Source organism: Rhinoderma darwinii, chromosome 3, assembly GCF_050947455.1.
Source record: "Rhinoderma darwinii isolate aRhiDar2 chromosome 3, aRhiDar2.hap1, whole genome shotgun sequence".
In the NCBI taxonomy this organism is placed as follows: Eukaryota; Metazoa; Chordata; class Amphibia; order Anura; family Rhinodermatidae; genus Rhinoderma; species Rhinoderma darwinii.
This window is the reverse complement of record NC_134689.1, coordinates 398,561,754-398,577,120: the sequence shown is the minus strand read 5'-3', so window position 1 is coordinate 398,577,120 and position 15,367 is coordinate 398,561,754. Positions and strand designations below refer to the sequence as shown.

At 40.7% G+C, this 15,367-nt stretch overlaps 1 protein-coding gene across 2 annotated transcripts in view; it reads right to left on the bottom strand.

The window, feature by feature from the left end:
* Positions 1 to 509: 509 nt before the first annotated feature.
* The window catches only part of RGL3 (ral guanine nucleotide dissociation stimulator like 3), a 33,968-nt gene continuing 19,110 nt past the window's right edge, over positions 510 to 15,367 (bottom strand). For both annotated transcript variants that reach the window (XM_075859067.1, XM_075859068.1), the window contains exons 11-18: positions 10,248 to 10,334; positions 10,136 to 10,168; positions 9,930 to 10,051; positions 8,557 to 8,646; positions 8,204 to 8,339; positions 4,551 to 4,742; positions 4,157 to 4,271; positions 510 to 2,291 (exon numbers count right to left, since the gene is read on the bottom strand). In XM_075859067.1, coding sequence (XP_075715182.1) covers positions 2,197 to 2,291; positions 4,157 to 4,271; positions 4,551 to 4,742; positions 8,204 to 8,339; positions 8,557 to 8,646; positions 9,930 to 10,051; positions 10,136 to 10,168; positions 10,248 to 10,334 — 870 coding nt within the window. In that variant the 3' untranslated portion in view covers positions 510 to 2,196. The remainder of the gene's footprint in view (positions 2,292 to 4,156; positions 4,272 to 4,550; positions 4,743 to 8,203; positions 8,340 to 8,556; positions 8,647 to 9,929; positions 10,052 to 10,135; positions 10,169 to 10,247; positions 10,335 to 15,367) is intronic.

Here is a 15,367-nt window from a genome sequence, read left to right as displayed (position 1 = left end):
CTTCTTAAGTGCTTAACCTGTGATGATCTTATCTTCAGGGGGAATTTTCTAATAAAAAAAGAGATTGTCCACAGTGGGCAACCCATTTATCTAATACAGTACAAAGCGTCTCTTTTCCATCCCATTTCCCTTACATCACGTAGACCCACTACCCACACAGCACCAATTTATAGACCATTTTTTCTACTAAAACCATTCAAGACTAGGTGTGGGAGTTGACATCCTAATTTTCTCTCTCTCTCTCTCTGTGAAGATTTCGCCAAGCCATGAAGACACCATGAATGACCCACCATCCTACCACGTTTATTAGCCCTGCTTGCCCTCAGACAGTGCAGTAGTTTATGTACCCTCCCACCGGTAAACCGCCCCTACATCCTGCCAGTAAAAAAGTACATTGGCCTTGCACTATCCCACCAGTAACATGATCCTAAATTCCTTCGTCCCCCAGGACAATTATTGACAATACACCACCCACAAAAAATGACACAGGATCTTGTATTAAAGTGCTTTTTTATTGTATGACTCAAGTAGTTAGTGGTCACGTTATTTTGGTTGACCATCTTATTGTTCAATAGCTTAAAAATTGCATTATTAGTGATCATTGTTTGGTTGATAAAAAATAATTACACCTTTGGTCATAACTAAAAGTTTGATATGGAGCTTCAGAATAAACAAGTTGCAAAAGGTTCGTAATCCACCCAACAGGATATGGCCTACACCAAGCCACACATGGTGCCTACCTCTCAATGCACAGATCCTTAGATGCATTACTGTGCTTGCTTTTTCTATTTTGTCTGATGTGTTTTCCTACTGCTTGGATAAAAGGACTCTAAAACAAGCCTGTGTGGCATGGAGAGCCAGTCAATTGTATAGCAGATCGAATTTCCTGTGATAACTTACATGTACCTAAATGGTGGTCACTTAGACGGGAAGTCAGGTGGTTGCTAGGAAACCTGAACTTTCAAACCGCAGAATATACTAAGGAGGAACTACAAGAAGAAAAATAAACATAGATTCAGGAACCGTATGCATTACTAATTATACTAGGTGTATTCAGCTACTGCAATGAATTGAGACTTTAAGACATTCCAGTATTTGGTCATTAAACAGTCAGATACCCTAAGCATCTTATTGGCTCAGAAGTGGTTAATAATAATGGAGAATTATATTCACATATTAAATAACACGCAGATCTAATTAACTACTTGCAGTCTGTTATTGTATAACCCTCCACCCCACAATGGGTCCCTCCCCCACATGCACCATTTTCTTTTGCTCGGTCCACACCAGGGTCAATCCTTTGAAATATCATAGGCAATGAAAGAAATTGGTTCCTTACTGCCTCCAGATCTCCTGACCTCATGGACAGATATGAATGTGAATAGTGAGTGTGACGTCCTCTCAAGGTCATCCTTTATCTTTCAATGACATAAAACCAAATCTAATGCTGCCCATTATGGACAAGAATGTAGATATTATAATGTTGGTCTTTATGGATAAGAATGTAGCTATTATAATATAATACAAGATATAGCTATTATATTAAACTATAGACAATAATATAACTTCTATAATACTGTGACCTATGGACTAGAATATAACTACTATAATACTGCCCCCTATGTACAAGAATATGGATTTGTACAGTTGGGATTATTTTCATAATTTTCTCGAATTTCCCTTTAAATAAGAAAGTCATATGCGTCAAAATGTAAGAAGGAAAAGCGGAAAGCCACAACCACTCTCCCGATCCACTGTGTCATGTCCATTTTTCCACAAAATTACCACCAACTTTCTAGTTAGCTCATTCATTTTAAGTATATAAAAACTGGGATCATCCCATAAATCATGAACATAAATATAAGGTGTGCATATACAAAAATAATTGTAACAGATATTTTCGAAACCTAGAGTGTTATTTATATAAATTATTTCGGATGAATAGACACTTTTAATATTAGGGTGCACATCACTATATAAGATGTAGGGGTAACCGCCATAAGCCTTGGTAAGGGAGCATTGGCTAACAAAATCTGGAGGAACACAGGTTCAGAAGATTCACTTTCCAGTTGTTATAGGCTGCGCCGTCTTCATAAATATACATGTCAGGGTATTGTACTACATGAGAAATGGAGATGGTTCTTCAGGAAGTTGGGTCAGCAGTCCCGGGGTAATGGGCTTTGGCAGGTCTGAAAATCAGCTGATTTTAGCTCTCCTCCGTAACACAAAGTCAAAGTTGGCAGAAGTGTTCATGGCGTAATATACGTTGGCAGTGTCCGGGATAGTCAGTTCTGTAATGGATCGGAGAGAAAGAATAATAAGGTGGAAATCCAACATATTGCGACACCAACAGATACCAATGAACACTGGTTCGGTTTACTAAATATGCACCATCTAAGTAGATTTGCTACATTCTCATGAGTTTTCTTTGGCTGTGCCGATAAAAAAAATAACCTGAAAACTTCTGTTCGCCCCCGTAGGTCTCAGTCGATTGGATTTACTTGGCCACAGTATTGCTACGTCCATAGTGAAGTAACATCATGTGACCATGTTGTCCAATCTGTGTCCAATCTGTGTAGGCCATAGTGACGTCTCGTCCATAAAGATGTAATATACCGTGGCAGCAATTGGTCAATGTGGTCACATGGCAGCAATTGGTCAATGTGGTCACATGACATAGTTGTAGCCTATCAAAACAAAACTACCGGACTGACCGAGACAATGAGACAAACTCAGATGGTAATTTTATTTCACTTTTTTTTTTATTATTCTATTTTTTTTTAATATTCAGATACTACAAAATACATCAAGCAACGAGACTAAGCTTCGCTGCTGTACAGTTAGTGGTTAAGCGTCAATAGAACCACTTGATTCGGGACTGTCAGATTCTGGGTTATGGGTCATTTAAAACTTATAAAGGAAAAATAAAAATATGTATAAATCCTGTAATTTTAACATATTCTAGCGCCAGATACTGCACAGTATAAACCCACTGGTCCCGCTCTTTAACTTCTGTACTTGCACACATGCAGAATGCTACAAGAAGTTTGAAATTAGTGCCATGTTTAAAAACGTCACAGTCCCCAATGTCTTTTTTTTGGGGGGGAAATTTCCCTAGAATTTAGACTTATAGATCAATACTAGTGGCATTCATTCATGAATTATAGGAAAGGAGCTTTTTAAGAACCAAGTGACATAAAAGGAAATAGATACATACAATGGGCGGAATTTCTTAGAGCTTTTTTTTCCACTATTCTTACTTTAACGGCACTCTAAAAAGTGGGTGCAACCCACCCGCTGGCCCAACAAATTGACTATAATTTATGCCAGAAACTGGTGTAAATTATAGCGAAAAAACTACACCAGTTCGTTGCTGGCAGTGGCACTTAGATAGCTAAAGATGCCCCAAATTTATTAGGGCCAGGATCACACACAGAGTTTTGATGTACTTTTTGGTACAGTTTTTGGCACAGTTGTTTTTAGCCAAACACAGGAGTGGACACAAAAGAAAGGAGATGCATCAGTATTTTCTTTATACCTTTCCTTCCTTTGGGATCCACTTGTGGCTTTGGCCCAAAAAAGAGGCCAAAAATCGAACCAAAAATGTGTGTGTGCTCCTAGCCTAAGAGGTGTGCGCCTCCTAATAAATTGGCGCATCTTACTCCAACCTATTTTGCTTTTGGACTGGCGTATGAAACGTCCAAGTAAATCTTCCCCAATATGTATAATATAAAGTATAAAATGAAAACAAATTGAATAAAGTATAAATAAAAAGGACAAAATATAAATAAAAAATAAAATTTGACCAAATAAAAAAAACAATTGAAATATGACGAAAATAAATATGTAATAAAATATAACATTATTAAATTTAAGAACATGATAAAAGGCAAAAATACATAATAATATAAATATCAAATAAAGTTTACAATTTAAAAAAGTAAATAAAAAATATGACAAAAAATAGATATAAAATATGACAATATTAAATAGAAAAAATATAACAATATTAAAAAAAAATAATTAAAATATATATATATATACAATGAAAAAAATACATAATATTATAAAGATAAAATAAAGTATGATAAAAAAAAGTATATAAAAACTATATTATTATAAACAAAAAATAAACTGGAGACATATCCATCCTCACCTTTACCCTCAGATAATAACTGGACCAGCTGAAAATCATCCGGTTTAAATGACTCGATGTTGTGTTTATGCAAAGCTCTCTGTATTACAACGCGGGATTTATCCTGGCTGGTGAGCTGAAATAAAAAAAAATAAAAAAACAAACAAAAACCTCTTTATTCTTGCCATTTAGATAGGAGGTCTTGTGCCCAGCTGTCTGGAGGCCTGAATAGCAAATATTAAAGCAGGGCGTGTATCGCTGCATAAATAGGTAGATTGGGCGAAGTCTGTCCAAGCTGAATGACACCCCCAATGGTAGCTGTATCGGCAACCATATTGTCACCCAGCTTTCCCATATATTTTTTTGTATATTAGGTGGAGATGAAGGTGATATTAGTGATAGACGTGCGTCTTACCAGTATACTCTTGTACAGGTTTCCATGAGTATTTTCCATGCTGACACGGATAATACAGAGATCCGCAATCTGCTGGTTGTATACAGGGAGCGAGGGGGAGACTGGGGAGCGTGGTGATGAAATAGACCGAGGTGCGTCTTCTCTGACCGGTGTGCTGGGTGGAGTGAGAGGGTCCATCATACTTCCACGGTCCTGCAGGAGGTCATAAATCACTTAAATATACATTCCGTTGAAGCATCAACCCTTTAATAGCTATCAACCCACATTGTGAAATATAATGGTGGCGTGTGAAGTTATATAAAGGTATACTGGTTATATGAAGGTATGCCATGTTTTATGGAAGTATACTAGTTATATGGAGGTATACTGGTTATATGGAGGTATGCCATGTTTTATGGAAGTATACTAGTTATATGGAGGTATACTGGTTATATGATATTTTACGAAGGTATACTGATTATATGGTGTTGTAAGGTTATATGGAGGTATACTAGTTATATTGAGGTATGCAATGTTTTATGGAAGTATACTAGTTATATGGAGGTATACTGGTTATATGATATTTTACGAAGGTATACTGATTATATGGTGTTGTAAGGTTATATGGAGGTATATTAGTTATTTGGTGGTGCATGAGGTTATATGGAGTTATACTGGTTATATGGAGGTATGTCATGTTTTATGGAGATATACTGGTTATATGGTGGTGTATGAGGTTATATGGAGATATACTGGTTATATAGTGGTGCATGAGGTTATATGGAAGTATATTGGTTATATCGAAGTACGTGATGTTATATGAAGGTATGCTGGTTATATGGTAATGTGTGAGGTTACTTGGAAAAATACCTGTTATATGGTGGTGTATAAGGTTTATATTTAAGTATACTGGTCATATGGTGGTGTATGAAGTTAAATGGAGGTATACTAGTTATATGGTGATGCGTGATGTAATATGGAGGTATACTGATTATATGGTGATGTGTTATGTTATATGGAGATATACTGATTATATGGTCATGTGGGTCATATGGCGGTAAACTAGTTAAATAAGGAGATGTATGAGATGATATGGAGGTATACTAGTTAAATAAGATGTATGAGATGATATGGAGGTATACTAGTTGACTGATGGTATGTAAGGTTATTTGTAGGTAAACTATTTACATGGTGAAGTGTGAGCTCCCCGTCCTCTATATAGCACTGTCAGAAGATTTCATAGATCAAAACTGATGACAAATTCACCTTAATCAATGACAGACTAGTACAGAATGGGAAGATACCTGATTGACACACTGAAAGTCTGGGTAGCAGAGAGTTAACATCAGGGCAAGAGAGGTCAATTTGTGTGTCAACAGCATAAAAGTGGTACTAAAAGTCATTCGACTTTATGAACTGTCCTAGGTATAGAGGTATGGATGGAGAAAAGAAGGGATCCTATGACAGAGAGAGAGAGATGAGGGAGAGCGAGATGTGAAATGGGAGACACTAAATGTTTTGTTGGTGAGGGATAAGGTGATCCAGGAGCGGGCCAAGTCTGTGATAACAAGAGATGAGAGAATTTGTAACAGGAGAAAGGGGCTGACCATGTCAAAAACAGAGGACAGGTCTATAAGGAGGAGCACTAATGTAGAAGACAGAGGACAGGTCTAGAATTAGAAGCATAGAGTAATGTAGAAGACAGAGGACAGGTCTAGAAGGAGGAGCACAGAGTAATGTAAAAGGCAGAGGACAGGTCTAGAAGAAGGAGCACAGAGTAATGTAGAAGAAAGAGGACAGGTCTAAAAGGAAAAGCACAAAGTAATGTAGAAGACAGAGGACAGGTCTATAAGGAGGAGCACAGAGTAGTGTAGAAGACAGAGGACAGGTCTAGAAGAAGGAGCACAGAGTAATGTAGAAGGCAAGGGACAGGTCTAGAAGAAGGAACACAGAGTAATGTAGAAGACAACAGAGGACAGGTCTAGAAGAAGGAGCACAGAGTAATGTAGAAGGCGGAGGACAGGTCTAGAAGGTGGAGCACAGCGTAATGTAGAAGGCAGAGGACAGGTCTAGAAAAAGGAGCACAGAGTAATGTAGCAGGTGGAGGACAGGTCTAGGGGAAGGAGCACAGAGTAATCTAAGAAGGCAAATGACAGGTCTAGAAGGAGAAGCACAGAGTAATGTAGAAAGCAAAGGACAGGTCTAGAAGAAGGAGCACAGAGTAATGTAGAAGACAGAGGACAGGTCTAGAAGAAGGAGCACAGAGTAATGTAGAAGAAGGCGCATGACAGGTCTATTAGGAGGAGTACAAAGTAATGTAGAAGGCAGAAGACAGGTCTAGGAGGAGGAGCACAGAGTAATGTTGTGAGGCTCTGGTAGTAAAAAGATCATTAGTCACTGTGGTTTTGACCGTTATGGTACAGTTGGAAGGTCGGAAACCAGATTGTAGACGGGCAAAGAAAAGTTGGACAAGAAGTGGGAGGACAATTCAAGGTGGACATGTTGTTCAAGGCATTTTGAAACAAATGGCAGCAGGCCTGAGACGGGGGCGATAGCTTGACAGTGGGGATGGGTCGAGGGGTGGCTTCTTCAGGATAGGTGTGACACTTTCATGTTTAAATAAAGAAGGGAAGATGCTAGTGGACAGTGATAGATTAAAGAGATGGGTTAGGGCTGGGATAAACACAGCAGTACGGTTAGGGATAAGGAGCGATGAGACTGGGTCAAGTGTGCTGAGGCGTGATTTGGAGAGTAGGGTGGAGAGTTGTCCATGAGTAAAGGTGGAGAAGCAGGTTATGGGGGAAGAGCACTGAGAAGTTGTGGAGAAGGGTCACAGGGACTGTAGGTTGAAGCTTTCTCTAATGTTGTCGATCTTGTGTTTGATATATGTGGCATAGTCCTAGTTAATGTGAGAGGGGACACCAGAGGATGGAGAAGGAAGTTAAGTGTTGAATAATTGTTTGGGGAGGTTGGACAGAGAAGATATGACAATAGTGAAATAGTCTTGTTTAGCTGTTGTGGGAGCGGATTAGAAGTTGGGAAGTATGTTATCAAGTCTTTCCTGGAGCCGGTTTTCTTCCAACGTCACTCTGCCTCTATGGAAGCTTGCTTTAGTTATTTTGTCAGATTTGTGTGTGAAAAGGGCGGCTAAGTTGAGAGCTGAGGTAATTGTGGTGATATAGAAAACAGTGGCAGGTTCAGGGTCATGGAGTGAGGATGTGGAAGAGGGTGGTATAAGAGAGTCTGAGAGGGCGTGAATATCAACATATTTAGGCCCATGCATACGACCGTGTTCGGTCCATGATATACGGACCACATGTCGGCCGCATTTCCCGGGCCGAACACAGTTCAGGGAGCCGGGCTCCTAGCATCATAGTTATGTATGACGCTGTGAGTCATTGTCTCCCCGCGGGACTACTGTCCCATACTGAAAACATGTTTCAGTACGGGACAGTATTCCAGCGGGGAGGCCGGGACACTTAGCGTCATACATAACTATGATGCTAGGAGCCCGGCTCCCTGAACTGTTTTCGGTCCGGGAGATGCGGCCGACATGTGGTCCGTATATTATGGACCGAACACGGTTGTGCGCATGAGGCCTTAGGGGTGAGTTAGTGTTTGGTAACGTAATTTACCTCTGGTAATAACTTATACTGTATAACATTACATTATACCTTAGCTGCGACAGGCTCTGCAGGACACAGTGCAGCAATGAGCCCTTCATCAATTTCACAGCTGCTGCAGGAACCTGACGGAGATACTCGGTCTCCATTCATCTTAGGACTGAACACTTCCGAGCCTAATAATAACCTGTAAAATAGATGACATTAGATATAACTGAGCTGGAATGATTGTGTATGGTATTAACATTGTATACTGCTGCACACAGGAAAGCAACAAAAAGTAAAAGGGTGTGGCTAGTGGAAGGGGTGTGGCTTGGCACTCCAAAGGCTCCGTGCCTACAGGCTCCTGCGCCAAGCCATGGGATCATTGTAATCTTGTCATACCACACACACAGGGGACTTACGAGCTGAACCTCTTGGTCAGTTTCCTGCGGATTCGTGGAGAATTTGGGCAGGAATCCGCCGGGGGCTCGATGGTACGAGATATCCTGTAACTGCAAGAATAAAGAGAACTAAGTTATCATATATAAACATAATATATAAAGTATAGGAGCACAGTCCGTAAAATAATAAAATAGGACATGTCCTATTTTTTTTGGCCGGTTTCTACGGCACGGACACGCTCCCGTAGACATACGGGAAGGTGTTTCCTTCGACCATAGAAAGGAATGGGCCCGTAATTACGGGTGATTTTACAGTCCTGTACTTGGGGCCTAAAGGCTTTTTCTGGAAAAACTGGGTGACAATGAAATTTAAACTTGTTTTCTAGGTTTGTAATATTGATGGTCTACCCTTAGGATGTATTTTTGTCATACTTTTGTAATATTTTTGTCTACTTTATTTTAGTTTTTTATGTTGTCATACTTTATTTTATATTTATATAATTATGTATTTTTGTCATATTTATACATTATTTTTTTGCATTTAATATTGTCATATTTTATGATTATTTTCATTATATTTCATTTTTGTAAAAAAATGTTTTAACTTCTTCAAATTGTTTTCATTTAATATCTGATCGGTGAGGGCACAGCGCCGCACGTTTGGTTGTGGTTGTGTCCTGTACTGCAGCTCACAGCAGCTCAATGGGACTGAGCTTCAGTACCAGACATAGCCACAAGCAAATGTGCCCAAACAAACAATGAAGGGGACGCAGAACTTCAGCTCATGCAGTTGTTTTTTTTAATTTTAGGGGAAAATTCCTTTTTAAGGGAAGCCTGAGTTAGTAGTATCATGTAGTACAGGCACCCTTTCAGAACTTATGGGGAATGAGCACTTCTGCAACCAATTTTGTTAATTGCAACAATGCATAAAAAAGGAGGCAACATAGGAAATATGATAAAAGATCTACAGTTTCTATGCAGACCTATGTGTCTCCATGGTTACAGACTACAAATAAACCCTGTGCGTAGTCTGATCCAGCAGTCATGTGTTACCCTGTCACATACTAGAAGTAGGGCACAAATGGAAGCAGTATCAGACTACACAGGGTTAGTTTGTAGTCTGTAATCATGGAGACACAAATCTGATTTGGAGCTGTAGACACAAAACAGCAGGATTTTGTTAATTAAGACTATATGCAAAGTTGCTTCATTTTAACCTTTTTGTAGTTTAGATTCACTGGAGAAATTGGACACAGCCTTTAACACCCTCTGAGGCCTTTTAGTAGGGTTGGCGACTGAAGGGGCACTGAAGGTTCTCCATCCCGAGCACTTTTACATTTTCATTGTCCCTTGAAAGGTTGAACCAAAGATAAACAAAACTTGGTGCTCCTCACCTCTGGTCCTCAGTCAGCTGACGATGGGTGTAAAATGCTTGTAAGATTTCCGGCTTTGGCGTCAGAACATAATGACGACACGTGAGCTGGAGTTTCTGGACCTTAGCTAAGACTTCATACTCCTGGAAACAGTAAAGTGTGAGCTCTTGGGACTTGAAGGTTGTGAGTATACATGGTATTATATTTCAGTGTGGGACAAGACTTACCTTTCTCCTCTTCTCAAAGTTTATCAGCCCACCCTGCGAAGAAGAAAGAAGGTAAGCGGAGGAGGGGATGAAGGATGGTTGAGTACTATAGACATAATCAATACGGTCTTACCTCGACATAGTCAGGAAGTGCTGTGTCCAGCATAACAAGGTCTGTTAGAAACGTCCCGAGATAAGGGACGGTCCCTTGAGCTGGTCTCTAAAATAAGAATGATTGAGATCTATTTTAATTTCTATGACTTAAAGGGAATGTCCACCTTTGAACACCATTTTTTTCTAAATAGGTCCGAAATGTTGCGACTATTTTTTAATAGATCTTTATAGCGGTCAGTGTTCTGTTTTTCCAATACAGAGCTCCAACTTCCCTGTATAGACATTGGGGCAGATAGACTGGCATTTCATACTCCAGTCTTAGCTATCTGTTCCACTGGAGTAAGATGCACACGTGCAACAATTGTAGTCAAATTTCTTGGGCTGAGCACCATCCATTTCATCCCCCTCCATTGCACATAAAATAAAAAATAAATATACTCACCTCACCGCTCCTTTTCTCCCCTCCAGATTCCCTCAGGCTCCCTCATGTCGCGCGGCTCATACAAGGTCCTGACGCCGAGCAGCGTCACAGCCTTATATGCGACACAGCCCTCAACGTCATCAGTGCTATGTCACATACAATGTCCTGATGCTGCCCGATGTCAGGACCTTGTATGAGCCGCAGCATTCTGAGGGAGCCTGAGAGGACCCGGGGAAAAGTTGAGTATAATTTTTTTTAATTATTTGATTTTCTGATGGGGGTTAGTAGTCTTATGGGAGGGTAGTCCAATCTGGAGGGGCAAGAGCCCCCACACAGTGAAGTCTACGCCAGATTTCCACTGAAATGTATGCCAATTTTTTGGCATGAATTTGTCAGGGCGCTGTGTCCCGCCTCTTTTTCAAATCCCCAACCCCTTTTCACAAAAGTGGCGAGGGTGGCATAAAAAAGTAAAAAGTCGCAATTTGGAACACAGAAAACTGGCGTAGAAAGGTTGATAAATTCCCCATAGAGTAAAATGATAAAATTCTGGCTGCCTGCAGCCACCACTAGAGGGAGCGCGGGCGATTACTGCATAATATTTACTCATAGAACTCAACAATAACACAGTATGCAATAAACTCCTAAGCTCCCCCTAGTGGCGGATGCAGGCACACAGAATAGCATCATTTAACTCCATGACTATACAGGGGATTTTGAGCGCTTTATCAGAGATATAGATATTTACAGATTTATCTGACTTCTTACAGCCCTCGTTGTGTATACTGTAGGGTTTATTAGTTCATGTTGCCCTAGCAACCACTTGAATAAATGTATTTATGTAAGTTCTATACATATACAGAAGTAGTCATATTTGCTATATAATTCTCTATAGTTTGCAGACTTGTTTTGGATGCCTCCCACTCATGCAGAAGAGCATGAGAAGATAATACAAGTAAGGCACTCCAGCATTGAATCCGCCAAGCTGGCACCACTTGTACCACACTGTTACATCCGCCAAGGCCTGCCAAGATCTACAAGCCTTGAGGCTGAATTTTTTACTGGTACAATGTTACTGTCACTGTTATTGAGGGTCCTGTGACTGTCACTTATTGGGGTTCTGTGGTTGTTACCCGAAGTCTGTGGCTGTCACTTATTATGGGTACTGCGGCTGTCACTGTTATGAGGTCCTGTGGTTGTCACTGTTATGGTTACTTGTGGCTGTCACTGATACTAAAGGTCCTGTGGCTGTCCTTGTTATGAGTGTCCTGCAGCCGTCATTGTTATGGGAGTACTGCAGCCATCAATGCTATAGGGGTACTGTGGCCATCACAGTTATGGGGTCCTGTGGCTGTCACTTTTATGGGTATTTGGGACTGTCACTTTTATAAGGCTCCTCCAGGCATCATTGTTATGAGGATCCTGCAGCCGTCATTGTTTTGGGGGTCCTGGGGCTGTCACTGTTATGGGGTCCTGTAGCTGTCACTCTTGTTGTAGGTCTTAAGGCTGTCATTGTTATGTAGGTCCTGTGGCCATCAATAGTATGGAGTCTTTTGGCTGTTACTGTTAGGCCCTGTTCACACTGAGCTTTTTTGCAGGCAGAAAAAATCTGCCTCCGAATTCCATCAGGAATTTTGGGGTAGATTTTGACCTGCCTACGCTTTTTAGCCGCAATTTGCCATGTGATTTTTGCAGCATTTTTTTGCTCGTGACCATTGAAGCTATTGCAAGGACCGCGGGCAAAAAACGCCACGAAAAACACTCGGAATCAAGAGCCATGAGTTTTTTCTGCCTCCCATTGATTTCAATGGGAGATCAGAGGCGGTACCGTGGCAAGAAAGGACATGTCACTTTTTTTCCCGCGAGAGGCTAAAAAACGCCCGGGAGAAGGCGCCTTTGCCTCCCATTAAAAACAATGGGGTGCGATTTCGGACGTTTTTGGCGCTGATTTTCCGTGTCTGAAAAAAACTGTGTGTGAACAGGGCCTTATGGCACTGTTAATCAAATCATCCTGATAGAACTGCTGATGAGGGCATTCTGGTGGCATTATTAATGGGGGAACTCTGATGGTTCCATTAGTGTGGGGCAGTTAGCATGATTAAGGGGGTATTCTGGTGGTACCATGAGTGTGAGGCACAGCGAGCTCACAACGCAAGGGGGAAGAGGAACAGGTGAAGTCCACAGTGCAACGTAAGGTGGAGACATATTTCTCAAGATGTTAAATCTGATTAGATTACTGAGATAAGGAGCCTCGGAAGAACTGGCTGATATAACGTAGGGGCAAGGAAATGGTCTGATCAGAGACCGGGAGCTACGTTCTTGGAATACCAACCCCCATAGAACTTCCTACTCATTGTGCCAAAATACGTTACAGCACTGGACTTTAACCTGCCAGAGCATGCTGGGTGTTGTAGTTTTTCAATAGCCAGAGAGCAACGTGTTGGAGACCACTGCTCTACAGTGTTGGATAGATTTTGGCACTGCCCGTTTATTGTAGAACAGATATAACTTCCTGTGACCACGACAGTACACACAGCTACGTGTACGCCAATGGTGGTCACACAGACAGGAAGTCAAGTGGTTGCTAAGTATCCTGAATACTCACAACCTACAGGATACACTAAAATAACCTGTAATACCTATTCAACTATGTGTATGTAGTTATTGCAGTAGATATGGGCTTTAATTTTTCAACAGATATTTCAGTTATGGGGAAAAAAAATGGAAAAGGGTGAGCATGGGTGAGATTGTCATACACATTGTTCTGCAGAGATAGGGTATAGGATGGGTGTATATAAAACTGATGGCTTGGTAGAATAGAGAGGGATTTGGTGTAATCATTTTTTCTGGTCTCTGATTCCACTGTCATAAAGTGTAATTCAGCATTACAGCTTATAGGTAAAAGAAATCCAAGTCTCTTAAAGGCTACGTCCACCTTCGCAGTCCAAAATTTTTTTTATGGTCACAATGCATCTGAAAAAAAAAATTAAGCAGCTTTGCAAATGGTCTTGATTAGGAATGTCCTACCATTTTGTGTCTACAGCTCATACACTACCGTTCAAAAGTTTAGGGTCACTTAGAAATTTCCTTATTTTTGAAAGAAAAGCACAGTTTTTTTCAATGAAGATAACATTACATTAATCAGAAATACACTCTATACATTGTTAATGTGCTAAATGACTATTCTAGCTGCAAACGTCTGGTTTTTAATGCAATATCTACATAGGTGTATAGAGGCCCATTTCCAGCAACCATCACTCCAGTGTTCTAATGGTACATTGTGTTTGCTAACTGTGTTAGAAGGCTAATGGATGATTAGAAAACACTTGAAAACCCTTGTGCAATTATGTTAGCACCGCTGTAAACAGTTTTGCTGTTTAGAGGAGCTATAAAACTGACCTTCCTTTGAGCTAGTTGAGAATCTGGAGCATTACATTTGTGGGTTCGATTAAACTCTCAAAATGGCTAGAAAAAGAGAGCTTTCATGTGTCTATTCTTGTTCTTAGGAATGAAGGCTATTCCATGCGAGAAATTGCCAAGAAACAGAAGATTTCCTACAACGGTGTGTACTACTCCCTTCAGAGGACAGCACAAACAGGCTCTAACCAGAGTAGAAAGAGAAGTGGGAGGCCCCGCTGCACAACTGAGCAACAAGACAAGTACATTAGAGTCTCTAGTTTGAGAAATAGACGCCTCACAGGTCCTCAAATGGCAGCTTCATTAAATAGTACCCGCAAAACGCCAGTGTCAACGTCTACAGTGAAGAGGCGACTCCGGGATGCTGGCCTTCAGGGCAGAGTGGCAAAGAAAAAGCCATATCTGAGACTGGCTAATAAAAGGAAAAGATTAATATGGGCAAAAGCACACAGACATTGGACAGAGGAAGATTGGAAAAAAGTGTTATGGACAGACGAATCAAAGTTTGAGGTGTTTGGATCACACAGAAGAACATTTGTGAGACGCAGAAGAACTGAAAAGATGCTGGAAGAGTGCCTGACGCCATCTGTCAAGCATGGTGGAGGTAATGTGATGGTCTGGGGTTGCTTTGGTGCTGGTAAAGTGGGAGATTTGTACAAGGTAAAAGGGATTTTGAATAAGGAAGGCTATCACTCCATTTTGCAACGCCATGCCATACCCTGTGGACAGCGCTTGATTGGAGCCAATTTCATCCTACAACAGGACAATGACCCAAAGCACACCTCCAAATTATGCAAGAACTATTTAGGGAAGAAGCCGGCAGCTGGTATTCTATCTGTAATGGAGTGGCCAGCGCAGTCACCAGATCTCAACCCCATAGAGCTGTTGTGGGAGCAGCTTGACCGTATGGTACGCAAGAAGTGCCCATTAAGCCAATCCAACTTGTGGGAGGGGCTTCTGGAAGCATGGAATGAAATTTCTCCCGATTACCTCAGCAAATTAACAGCTAGAATGCCAAAGGTCTGCAATGCTGTAATTGCTGCAAATGGAGGATTCTATGACGAAAGCAAAGTTTGAAGGAGAAAATTATTATTTCAAATAAAAATCATTATTTCTAACCTTGTCAATGTCTTGACTATATTTTCTAGTCATTTTGCAACTCATTTGATAAATATAAGTGTGAGTTTTCATGGAAAACACAAAATTGTCTGGGTGACCCAAAACTTTTGAACGGTAGTGTATGTCTCCATGGTAACAGACTACAAACAAAAACTGTGTAGTCTGATTCTGCAGTCATACTCACC